This window comes from Kryptolebias marmoratus, linkage group LG1 (genome assembly GCF_001649575.2).
Source record: "Kryptolebias marmoratus isolate JLee-2015 linkage group LG1, ASM164957v2, whole genome shotgun sequence".
Classification (NCBI taxonomy): domain Eukaryota; kingdom Metazoa; phylum Chordata; class Actinopteri; order Cyprinodontiformes; family Rivulidae; genus Kryptolebias; species Kryptolebias marmoratus.
Window position 1 is genome coordinate 29,808,513 of NC_051430.1, and position 13,078 is coordinate 29,821,590.

A 13,078-nucleotide genomic window follows, 5' to 3' on the forward strand; every position below is an offset into this window, starting at 1 on the left:
GAGAGAGAGAGAGAGACAGAGAGAGAGAGAGTGTGTGTGTGAAGAACGCTGATGAGATATGAAATAATCAGTAGCCAATTGAATAAGCTACCCTTTTGGATTTATATATCTGTAAATCTGACTCTCAGTGCCTCACCAACCATGAACCTCACCGCACGTCACTGCCAGCACCATGCCAAAAAATTCACTATAAGTGTTTACATACCTGCTGCTGCACAATCATTTGTACCGGGACTATATTTGCACACCTGTGTTTCTGCACAAGTCAGACAGGATTTTAATAGTCTACTGTCTCTAAAACAAAACATCGTTTTTCTATTCTTACACAATTCTTATATTCATTTTGCACCTTCTATTATTAGTTGTATCATGGCTAGTCAATGTTAATTTTGTTTTCTTGTGTAATATCCATAGTTTATAAAATAACTAGTGTGTGAACCTCTGTACTGATGCTGCTGTGACACCTGAATTTCCCCTCAGCGGGACAATAAAGGCTATTTCTATTCTATTCTATTCTATTCTATTCTATTCTATTCTATTTCTATTCTATTCTATTCTATTCTATTCTATTCTATTCTATTCTATTCTAAAGAAGTAACAAAAACCAGGAACACACACACACACACACACACAGAGGCAGTTACATTATTGTTGGACAAAACAAACTTTCTGGGAACAAAGACCAACAGACGACTTGATAAAAGGACATAAAAACCTCAGAAGTTTTTTTTGTTCCTGTACGCGTTGAAGCTGGTTTACTCTGCTGTTAGAAGAATATTTGTCGTTTTCACAGCTTTCTTAGGTGAAGTTGAAGAAGATTTAGGGATATTCTGTGGAATTTTAAACCCATTTTTTCAGTTATTTAGACTTAAATAATTGATAGACACAAAAATATTTGAAGTCTGACTCACACAAAAGAAGAATACCTCAACCGGCACCTGCTGAATACGGAGTTCATTCACTGATTAAGTGTCTGACAAGGTTTTGGGTTAGGGTATCCTGTGAATTCTTTGTAAAAACAAATACTGTTGATTCAGAAAATGTCAAATAAAAATGTGAGAGGAGAGGTAGCTGACCAGGAATAAATGGAAGAATGTATTGCAGCTTTGTCAGATGTCAAATATAGCATTAAACAACTTGACATTTTTGTGCCACTCTGTGCAAAAAACCCAATATTTTAAAGAAGAACATCTGCTAAAGTAAGCAGATAGTTGAGCCAAAAATAGATTTGAACAGTAACGATTGTCCACTCTGCCTTGCAGGTCGTTATGTTTGCCGTCAACATTTGGATCATTACTGAGTCAAACAGGACAATAAACTCTGCAGTGAAGCTCCTGGAAAAAAAATCTGCTGCAGACGTTATTATTCCATTTTTCTGCAGTTTATAAAACCTCTCACACAGGTCAAACACATCAAAATACAAGTTCACAGTCAAATATTGAAACAATGTGAAAACTTAAAATATTAAAGTTAAATATTCAGGTGTGACTCAGCTTTTCTGTCCTTTAGAGAAAATCATGACCCAGCTAAAATCAGAATAATAAATACCTTTTTTTTTAAAATAACACCTATGTTAACAATCCGAGGCTGCCATTTCCAAAACAAACACTTTAACTTTGCAGCATTTGATTAATTGACCTCAGTGCAGATCAGTTAATCAACTAAACCTAAATCCAAAGAGGACAAAAGCAGAAGTGGAGAAACCCGTCACATGGAGGTCATCAGGTCTTCTTTATTTGGTATTTACTACCATTAATGTTAACTTCGATAACACCCTAATGTTTGTAAATTTATAAGTTCAGCCTCTGTTTTCTGTTACAGCCAAAAAGACGGCTGTAACAGAAATGGGGGCTTTTATGGCAACAAAAACCAAAGCCCCTTGTGCCTTTCTTCTTCAGAAAGCAGCATATTTCTGAAACCCACAACAAGGTTTTATTACAATAATAATATTAACCTTAAAGCTAACAAACCAACAGTTGTTTTTCACAAACTAAAGCTTCAGTCAGGTTTATAAACCATAAAAACAGAGATGATTACATAATAAACAAACTGTTTAACTGTGCTGAAAATGTCAACCTGCTGATTGCAGCATCTGCAGACCCCCCCTCCAGTCCGCCGGTTTGTTTTTTCTCACAATGAGAGACGAAATGTGAGGGAAACACCGAAAATAGATGGAACAGAGGTACTCAGAAGTCCATATCCCAACCCGACAGCTCATCAGGAGGACTGTCTTCATCAGGGGGGTAGTTGTCAAAGTAGCTGTAATCAGTCGGTCCAGTGAGCTAAGGTGGGGGGAAAGAAGAAAAAACATCAAGAAAAGAGGAAAATTTATCTCCTGAACCTTTAAAGTTCAGTTTTGGACATCTCATATTAGAAAAAAGAAACACAATCGAGGAGGCGCAAAAATGCATGACATATTATTAGGTTTAATAATCAATGTACACCTTTTTGTTGTAGAATAATATACTGTTAATTAAACTGTGGAGGTCTAATTAACAGTTACATCTGATGCCTTTTGAGGAACACATTTGTAAATCTAAAAATACCTGTTTCTCCCGCGGGACATACTTTAAATGCCATTTCAGTGGGTTTACCTCATATTTAACACAGTTTGATGGTAAAATATTATTTTCTGTCTGCGCCTTTCCAGGGAATGCAACACTTACCTCTCTTTTCAGTGGAGATTGTAACGTCTTCACCTTCAGCCCCTCCCAGTTGAAGCCATTAAACCACCTACAGATACATCAGAGTATAAATAAATTAAATTAAACTTACTGCGTCCAGCTACACTGTCCTCAGAGGTGATCTGGTTGCAGCAGCCCATATCCTGAATGTAACCTTTTCCAAGAACAAAAACCATCAGTTCCTCCTTACCTGTGCTTCTTAATGTCAGTCAGTCCATTTTTGAGGTTGCCCAGTCGCTCTGCAGGGTTCCTCCTGTAACGTAGTTCAGACAAACGTCTTGAATCAAGATTCTGACAGAATGAAACCACGTCCATCCTCATCCCCCGATCAGAAAGATTTGATTTCCTAACTGAAATCTTCTTGTGTCTGTCAGATTGTTAACCTTCGTCAGTTTTAGTTGCGAGGAGCTGAGGGATTTCCGCCGCCCTGCTCGGCTGCAGATGTACCTGCACAGTTTGCGTATCAGGTCCTCCGGTCTCTTGCTGATCTTCTTGGGGAAGTCCATCTTCTCTATGCCTTTCAGGATGAAAGTGTAGGTCATCATTTGGTCACTTCCTGAGAACGGAGGACTGTGGGTTTAACAAAAAAACAGGCAGCTCATTCATTTCTTTCAGCTCTGTAGAAACTTTTCTGCAGCTTTTAATAACTTTAAATCTGTTGTGAGACTGAAGGATGATGATGATGAGGAAAATGACTCCCACAGATGACTGACCTGCCAGTGAGAAGCTCAAACACAAGAATGCCCAGAGCCCAGAAGTCCACACTGAAGTTGTGGCCTTTGTTGAGGATGATCTCCGGGGCCACGTACTCCGGCGTGCCACAGAAGGTCCAGGTCTTCTGGCCCGATCGGATCTTCTTGGCAAAACCAAAGTCGACCTGTGGAGGTCGGATTCACTGGTAAGCTCCACAAAAATCGGGTTAAAAAAAGACCAGGTGCACCTTCATTAAAATCTATCCACTGGTTCAAGAGATATTTTGCTGACAGACACACACAAATGGGCAAAAACACTATCGCCCTTTTGCCTTTGATGGCGGGAGATAAATAGAATATGAATAAATGTGATGAGAACAAGACATTGTTTACAAAACCATCTGATCAAAACTTGATAAATGAATAAAACGACAGTGAACTTAATTCAGATTTTTAAATATTGAATTGTAAACACAAAATTATTCATTTTTATTTAGCATAAACTTCGTCGTTGAACCTGGCTGCAGTAAACGAATGTTGAAGTCAGTTTAACTTTATTTATGTGGAACTTTTAGAGCTCAAACTAACAAACAGCTGCACTGAAGTGGGATAAAACTTAAAAACTACAAGCAGGAAAATAAAACGAGGAACAGTCACCAGTTTGATGTATCCGTCAGTGTCGAGCATCAGATTCTCAGGCTTCAGGTCTCTGTAGAGGACGCCTTTACGATGGAGATACTCGAAGGCTTCTGTCACACAGCCGATGCAGAACTTGGCAGTGGGCTCGTCAAAGCTTCCCCTGAACACAAGAAAAACAAAGTTAAAGAGCTTTACTGGAACACAGAAGTCATCGCATGAGGCAACAAAAATCACAAAGAAACTTTTTTTTTTTTTGCTGACAGCAGGTTCAGCCTCTCCCACCGGTCTCTGAGCAGACTCCAGATCTCTCCTCCCAGACACGCCTCCAGCAGCATGTACACATATTTATTATCCTTGAAGGTGCGATAGAGCCTGAGGAACAGAAAACGAGTTCAGTTTCACCTCAAAATATAAGTTAAATCATCATCTGAGCAGAAAACTCACTTCCTGCTTAGAAGAAGCATGTTTCATTCTGTTTGAATCTTTAATAACTGCAAAATAATCAGTTTGTATTACATTTATTTGACCTAATTAGTGCATATAGATAGCAACTGGTAACGTTACTTAGTCATAAAATAACAGGAGCTTAAATTAATAATTACAGCCAATTATTATATTATTATTTAAAAACTAGAAATGCTACACAGGAGGACTGACTTGACTATGAAAGGTGAGCGGGCCTCGGCGAGGATCCTCCTCTCAGAGTGGATGTGCTCCTCCTGCCTGTTTTCCACAACGTGCTTCTTCTTGATGATCTTTAGTGCGAAGGTGATGTCTTCACCTTTCACCTTCACCTGCGAATGAATGGAGAATCACACGACAGGGCATTTTTACAGATTTTGTCAATTCTCAAAGCAGAAGCTTGAGGATTGGAAAGGATAGTTGTTTTTTTAAGTTAGGTTTTTCAACTTAGTTGTATTCTTTTTTTCTTCTCTATGAATGCCTTACAATGCAGTAAGTGCTCATAAAACTGGACAAAATAAAGCTAATGTCAGTCGTGTGGAGGAGGTTTTTGCTTTTCGTTTTGAGTTGGACGTCCTGATCCACACTCCTCACCAGCTGGTAGAGGTAATGCACCAGAAAGTTGTTTGCTAACCACAAATAAACACCAGATGAAGAAGAAGAAGCGATGTAGAGCTATTTCAAAGTGAACAATTGAGCTGAAGAGGAACGTGGGAATATAAGGATCTGAGCCAGAGCTCAGTCTCTAGTAAGAGGATGAAGGCCTCCATCAACATCCTCATCACTGAGGCGAGCCCTCCAGCACCAAGACAGACAGTTAGAAGTGACCTGGGTCGGTCGACACCATCAGGCTGCACCATTCTGAGCAGAACGAAGCTGAAAAACTGCTTAACGAGCTGCTTAACGAGTACCCAAATGTAAGCACTTGTGCTTGTTTTGAACAAATGTGGTATCAGTGCATCCCTAGTGAGTAACTACTTCTTCAAACATTCTGCCAACAATACAAACATTACCAGTAATACCAATAATATCTGCAGAAAAAAAGCAATGAAATGCAAAGCAAGCAACTAAGAATGCTGAGTTTCTTATTATTTAATTTATTCTATTGTTATAATTCATCTAACTCTGTGTTGTGCTTGCGGTTCATTAACTCTTCACAGTCAGATCATTACAAGGATTACCAGTTCAACACGTCCAAATCCGCCGACACCGAGTGTAGCGATGACTTCAAGGTGATCAAAAGGACTGGATGAAGAAAACACCGACACCATGTCCTTCAGCTGGATGAAACCAGGAGACAGCGGCTGGCTCTGGTGCCGTGAGATCGACTTCCTGAATGAACAGAGGTGACAAGCATGGAGTGTAGTGTTTGTAGTAATGTTTTTTCTGTCCTTATTTGCTCGCCGTCCTGAGCCTCAGGGTTCTGATCCTACTTAGTATGTCTCTTCTTGTCGTCACGGTCGAGTGTGGCCACGTAGCCTTGGAAGTGCTTCTGCAGCTCGTTGAAGTTACCCACCGTCTGATCGAACGTCCTTTAAAACCAAATGAAGAGAAACGTTAGCTGCATGTTCACTACTCACTGTACAGCTGATATTTCGTTTTCAAGTGGCTTTTATGAATTTTTCTCAACCATTAAGTAAAACTGCTCACTCCCTGTCGATGACAAGGCACTCCACCCCGTTGTCGTCAGCGATGATGTTGGCTGACCTGACATCATCACTAAAAAACACATGTAGAGCACAAAAAGCGACTTCAATTCCTAAACCTTGTAGTTGTTTTAATGATGACATAAAGGTGGTAATGTATCCCACTGGGCTTCGAGTGTTGGAGAATAATTGGTGAATCAGAACTGAAGGATAAAAACTGTCATCTCTCAAAAACATTTAATGTTTAACAATAAAAAGAACATGCAATTGTCATGAAAAACAAAGAGGGCTTTCCAACCTAAATTTGAAATATTTTCCGTGTTTTAAATATAAAAAGCAGCTAATTGCTTTGCTCAAAATGCTTCCCTTTTGTGCCAACTTACTGCCTGTTTTTAACAACAACTTTTGTTGTTTTTACCTTATGAGTGCTTTCTCTCCAAAGTAGTCTCCTGTCTGCAGTGTGTTGATGATCTGCGGCATCTTGTGGGCCTCGGTGGTTTGGGTCACATTCACCTGGTTAACACAGTTTTCATGACCTTTAAAGCACTTTATGTCTCCAGTTCAGCTTTCACAGGTGCTTCACATTTTCTCTGAATGTTTGTACACGCACTGTAAAAGCATAAGACGTGTTAAACTTTAGAAATATCCAGTTCCAGTAATGTGAACGTGATAGATCATGTGTGATTAGCTGCCGTTGATGCACTCAATATTTTCCTGACATTCTGTCCAAATACACAAATGAATTGTAAGGTTTAATCAGTAAAATCAGTTTTTTTTTTCTACTAGTTGTTTTTGAAACTCCTGCCTTCCAGAGAAGTCTTCAGAAAAAAAAAGACTGCTCAGCCTGGATGTTTTGAAACTTCTCTGTAATTTGTGAGGCTTTAAAACCTGGTGGCCCACCCCGGTGGAGGTCAGCCGTGCTCGTGGCACCGTCCCGTTTAAGAAACGCCACGCCGACATCACAGCCGTAATGGCCCGAGTGTGTTTTAGCTAAGTGCCCCATTTGACCCCGGTGACCCTCACTTCCCATGTTTTTCCTCTCAGAGTTTATTCCCTCCCTGGTCAGGGGGTACAAAGGGGGGCGGGGGAGTCATTTCCTGTATTACCTCCCATCCTCCCAAACAACATATGCCTCACCCTGGTTATGTTAGCGTTTAGGAGCTGCTGTCTCACACCAACGTATAATGGCATTTTAAAAAAATCCCCTGTGGGCACTCACCCCTCTACATTTCCCTTCTTTCCCCTCGGTGTCAGGTTACTCACTGAGGGTGAGTCAGACCTCACACTCTCACACACTTACAACAACATATTGTTAGAGGAGAAAATAATACATCTATTTAATGTATGGCTTCATTTTCTTCTCGCACACCTAACATGTTGTCTGTGTGCCACACCAGAAACCGCTGGGGTCAAAGGTCCCACAGAGACAACACTGCAGGTGTTTGTCAATATTTTTGAAACGTTTCAGCATGTTTATGGCTCAAGTCTGTACATTTTTGCATCGTACACCAAAATGTAAGCAACTAACTCAGGAATAAGACACTAAAAAAATCTATAAATAGATAAAAGTAGCATTCCTTGAAAGAATGCATGTCACCTGCCACCTTGCATGCCAAAGTTTTAGGCAGCATGTGACAGAGTATGTGTTAGGGACGGATCTCAGCTACTACCGCACCAAATTTTAGCTCAATATGTATAAAACTGACAGAGTTTTAGCCATTTTCTATTTGCTAAGGTTGACCAGCTGTGACAGCCACCTTGAATTTGATTGACTCCAAAACTTATTCAGTTGTAGACATACGTTTAGTGATTACTTTCTGAGAGTTTCACTCAAATCTGTCCACAGGTTGAAAAGACATTTTGCTAACAAACAGACAAAACAAATGAACACAGGAACTACATGATCGCCCACCTTACACGGCAGCAGACAGTAACAAATGCAGACGTACGATGTTAAAACACAAAATGGTAACTTTGACAAGAGGCTGCCCTCCCGTCCCTCTCTGCTGAGCTTCAGCTCTGCACGGATCTGAAATCTTTTATTCCAGGTTTTGATTTCTGTTGGTTCTCGTAGTTCTAACCTTGCTGCTGTATGTTTAGTTTTAATTAGTTATTTGAGGCTTGGAAGAAAGCATCATGTTGTACTGTGATTGACAGCCTGTTAACGAGTTCAGGCGGGACTTTCATACTGAGGCTACAACACCACATCCCTAACTCTGGCTCTAAAAATACAACACTGCAGCAGACATATGGGCTTCAATTTCTGAATTTTTGATGGGAGTTTATGTCGATAGGTGGTCCTGGTTTGTTGACAGTGGCTGGTAATTCATCCTCCTGGCTGCTGGTTTGTTATTTCTTTAGAGACAAGTTTCTGTCCCAGATCTTACTTTTAAGACAGTGATAGAAACATGTAAGACACAAACACCTAATATCTAGTGTTATTTTTTAACTCTATGGGGTAAGCAGCTGTATCATCTTCTGGTAATTAAACTTTATTTAAGAAGTCAGGAGTAAGACTTTGAGACTCAGCTTTTAAACAACATTTAGAAAGGAAGTTTGAAGTCAAATACCATAAAACAAATAATTTACCTTCCCCTGTGCAATGATGTAGAAGGTGCTGCCCTCCTCCCCCTGCCGGATGACGTACTCTCCTTTGTCATAGTATTCCTGAGGGGGAAAAGGGGGGAGAGAAATGGGGAGGGGAACAGTCAGAACTGCAGCATTTTATTGATTTAAGCATTGATCCTGTTATCACGGTTCCTGGTAGCCGGTCCCCTGGGGGACAGGAGCTAAAGTTCAACCATCAGTGATGCTCTGCCAGTCTGAACTCCCCAGCCTGCTGATCTGTGAGGGACTGAATGAACAAAACAGAAAACATGGAGGTAATTAAGATGTCTTTAATGTCCGCCACATGGGCATTTTATTGACAGTTTACAGTGATTTATGGTAGCTTTAATCTCAGTGCACAATAACATGAACTGCAAATTCACATTCTTGGTTTCCTGTTTATTATTTTTATACAATATTTGCAATCTAATTACTTCTGCACACCTTTACTTCTAACATTTAGCTCATTAAGGAGATTGGTGCTATGTTTTTAGATTTGGAACTTTTTCAAAATATTTACTTGTTTTTTCAAAATTCATAGAAATACAATGAGGTCCCTTTAATTGCTTATACTTTATACTATATTTTAATTGAAATTTGCTTCAACATATTACCTCTATTTTTGTCTTGTATGCTACTTTTAGTCTTTAGTTACTGTTCTGCTTAAAACACTGAAGTTTCAACAAATTTCAGTGCAGTCATTCAACACTCAGCATTGAAACTGCATTTTAGAAGTAAAAACTCATTTTTTTTACCACTTTATTCATAACTACAGATTAGCTGCAGAACAACAGAGCAGGTAATTCTGAAGGATTATATAATCTTTGAATAGTTTAACTTGACTCTTCAGTGCTTGTTGCGTACCACAGATCAGAAATCTGTTATCTGTATAATAGTTGCAACACATCCTATTTATTAGTTCATTTAGTGATAAATTACAAACTCCAGTTCCATCTGATATTTTTGGAAACAACAGCCTTTATTTCCTTTTCTTCTCTGCAGACTGAGTGCAGCAGAGGATAGAAACTCAGTTTCTCAGAATCATTTTACCTGGAAACACAATCAAAACCATAAAAATGACACTTACTGACACAGGTGAGAGCATGCTGGTGTTTTTTATGCTTATATTTACTGCTAATTAAATAATAAAAATAACTTACTTTGATTTATAATGATCTTAATTTTTTAATCAGTTACAACAGACCCGTACAAACCAAAAACAAGTCATTTCTGATACCGTGGCATAAACTTCTACTTTCTACTCTGAGTAAAACATTTGCTTATTCTGACACTCTCCAGCTGGAACTGAAGTAATGTCACCTTCAAGTTGTTTCAATATTTTGTTAAGTTTTAGGACCCTAATTAAACTGAATGACACTTTAAAACTTTTTTGAAATAAATGTTAAGATGTTTTTCGTCATCTCGAGAGATTCCTCCACTTTGTCCAGGTGAGACAGCTGTCTGCTGCTACAATCCCTCCGACCAGAGCGGACTTTGTCAGAAAGTGAACAAACAAATCAGAGCAACGCTGTGAAAACTGTCTGCGGTGTTTTCTGTCAAAACCCTTGACACAAGTGGCATTTTGCTTGAGCGTCCGAGATTGTTTACCTTCCGTTTACGCTTGAGGAGAGCCCAGTTTAATGCAGGACTGTGACAGCAAAGACAGCATGCCAAGGTTTTGTTTAGAAAGACTGTCTGGATGATTCTGGAGCTGTTCGGGGGAAGGACGACGTCTTGAGTTTGTTATTATACCGAGGTAAACTTTAAATGAGCTTTACTACCCTCAGGAAAAAAGGTAAGAACGGACTTTTGCTTAAAAGTATCTCTCTTCCTAGTATAGCTCAAACACCCGGAGCCACCACATACATAACATGACGTCATTTGGTTATTCAAACTACATGTCTCTCTGTGATCATCTACTTTAACAGAATTATACCAGTTTAGGATTACACCAGAGCCCAGACCCCAAGTGGACTGAGTTTCCCAGTGGAGTTTGGGTAAAAAGTCTTTGTGGGCGTTTTTCCATCAAACTAGACGTCTCTTAGTTGTTAGATCTGATCATTTACCCTGAAATTCACCTCAAACCTAAACTCATCAGAATTTCCAGCCGCCCATGTATAATAAACGTTGTTTCTAAATATGGAGTGTGCAGAAACAGCACACACAAATACAAATACACACTCTGAAATGAAAAGTACAATATCAGAGATGAACGCAAACATTTTTGAGACTTTTAGTTGTCAAATAGTCACTTGCTTTATGTTACTTTTCTACTTTTTGCATTTACTCTAAAAACCCAGCGTGATGAGTGCTGGGCTCACGTTCCAAAAGGTAACATTAAAGGCAAGCTACTGACAGAAATATAATATAATATAATATAATAACATAACATGATAACATGACTAACAGAGACGTGCAACTCTTGTTATCTCTGGCTAATTATAACAACCGTGTAATGACACCAGAAACATTTTATTACTTTACTTTTATTCTTTTATTAACTATAGTTTTAGTTTCTTGTAAGAATTATAGGGAAACATATTTTCAACCTCCTTTTAAAACAGATTTTTTGATCCTCATCGCATGATTGTTTGGGTTTTTTTTTACAAACAGCTACGCCACTCTTGATGTCGTCTCACCCCATCTTTAGGAACCAAAAGCTCGGCCTCACAGAAGAAAACATGCTTTCATTCAGATCAGCCATCTGTCACTGAGGGATTTAGGAACATATTAGCATTTTATTACTCATAACTACACACAAGCCTAGTAATCCTGCAACATTACAGAGTTAGGCATCAGCTGAGATGTAATATTAGAAACCGTGAGATTTTCTTCCTGCTTAGTTAATTGCTCAGTCTCCAGCTCAAGCTGAACAATAAGTGAACTCAGTTTTAAGTATTCTAATGAGTTTCCATTTTTCTTTAGAGGTCACCACAGTGGATCATCTGCCTCCATCTCACCGTATCCCATTATCCTCCTCTGTCATCCATGCACCTTCTCTGTGGTCTTCCTCATGCCCTCCTCCCTGTCAGCCTCCCTTCTCTCCACAAACCATCTCACACTCGCCTTTTTTTAACTTTGTCTCCAAACAACCTGGGTTTTCCTGAAAACAAGGTTCTATAGCAGGGGTCTCCCATTCTGGTCCTGGAGGGCCACTATCCTGCATGTTTTCCTTGTTTCCCTGCTCCAACACATGATTCAGTGGTTAAATTACCTCTTCATGTTCTGCAGAGGCCTGTTAATCACCCATTGATTCAAATAAGGTGTTGGAGCAGAGAAACAAGTAAAACATGCAGGAAGGTGGCCCACTGGTCTATAGACTCCTTCACCCCTACACCTGCATGTAAAACACACCTAGATTCATTACCAACTGTTTCACAAAAATGTCTTTGCAAGAATCTTACTGTACCTCTGCATATTTGCCAGGTTACAGCTTCTCCCTGAGAGGCAGGGGAATAAAACTCATCAGAATGACTGAATGAGAGAATCTGCCCACAGCTGATGGCAGCAGGATGATCAACAAAAGCAACGACCGTCCTTGAAGATTGCATTGTGAAAAGATGCTGAGGAAGGCTGGTTTGGACTTGACGCTGACAGGCTCTACTCTGTTTTGTCTTTTTGCAGTGGAAATCCAACGCTTCAGCAGGAGTACCGGGGTCAGCCTCAGTCTCCCGCTCGTTTCCACACACATTCTATCACACACTCGCGTTGTCTCGCACCAAAAACCTGTCTCTCGCACATCTTTGAGAAATCACTCGTCCCTCCGTTTGAATAAATACTTTCTGGGGCCTTAGTCAAATAATTACAGTAATAATATCCAGCCCCCGGCGATGACAGGAATAATATCGCCTCTGTACATCAACACGGTAATTTGTGAGTTTTTGCCAACTGGAGCTGCAGTGATTATGCTGACATGTGGTAATGGTATACGGCCAAATGGTAATGATATTTTGACAGCAGCTATCTGCAACATGCCGGCTCCCTTGAGCTGCCAAAAAGTTGTGCAATACATGCAAAAATAAAATTGTCCCTCTGGTAGAAATATAGATAGTCTGACAGAATAACTTACCACCTCGAGGCAGTCCACTATTTTGCTCAACTTGTCGTCTGGTAGATTAGCCAAGAGAGAAACACTGAGAGAAAGGAAGAGAATAAAAACACTAAGATTGCATTGTTTACAGCAGTTTAAAACACTTTGGCCACAGGGATCTTTAAGGGGGTTAAGGCCTTTTGGCCCTGGGCTAGGGTTAGGGTCTCCTCAGGGTTGAAGGGGTTAGGGCCTTTTGGCCCAGGGCTAGGGTTAGGGTCTCCTCAGGGTTGAATGGGTTAGGGCTTTTTTGGCCCAGGG

The 13,078-nt window shown here is 39.9% G+C and overlaps 1 protein-coding gene across 1 annotated transcript in view; it reads right to left on the bottom strand.

Annotated features, from left to right (window-relative positions):
- Nucleotides 1-71: 71 nt before the first annotated feature.
- prkg2 (protein kinase cGMP-dependent 2) overlaps nucleotides 72-13,078 on the bottom strand; it is a 35,438-nt gene continuing 22,431 nt past the window's right edge. Inside the window, exons 6-19 of the mRNA XM_017430814.3 lie at nucleotides 12,800-12,863; nucleotides 8,713-8,790; nucleotides 6,542-6,636; nucleotides 6,128-6,196; nucleotides 5,911-6,009; nucleotides 5,659-5,809; nucleotides 4,673-4,809; nucleotides 4,298-4,387; nucleotides 4,034-4,175; nucleotides 3,398-3,561; nucleotides 3,132-3,254; nucleotides 2,875-2,937; nucleotides 2,667-2,733; nucleotides 72-2,282 (exon numbers count right to left, since the gene is read on the bottom strand). Coding sequence (XP_017286303.1) covers nucleotides 2,187-2,282; nucleotides 2,667-2,733; nucleotides 2,875-2,937; nucleotides 3,132-3,254; nucleotides 3,398-3,561; nucleotides 4,034-4,175; nucleotides 4,298-4,387; nucleotides 4,673-4,809; nucleotides 5,659-5,809; nucleotides 5,911-6,009; nucleotides 6,128-6,196; nucleotides 6,542-6,636; nucleotides 8,713-8,790; nucleotides 12,800-12,863 — 1,438 coding nt within the window. The 3' untranslated portion in view covers nucleotides 72-2,186. The remainder of the gene's footprint in view (nucleotides 2,283-2,666; nucleotides 2,734-2,874; nucleotides 2,938-3,131; nucleotides 3,255-3,397; nucleotides 3,562-4,033; nucleotides 4,176-4,297; nucleotides 4,388-4,672; nucleotides 4,810-5,658; nucleotides 5,810-5,910; nucleotides 6,010-6,127; nucleotides 6,197-6,541; nucleotides 6,637-8,712; nucleotides 8,791-12,799; nucleotides 12,864-13,078) is intronic.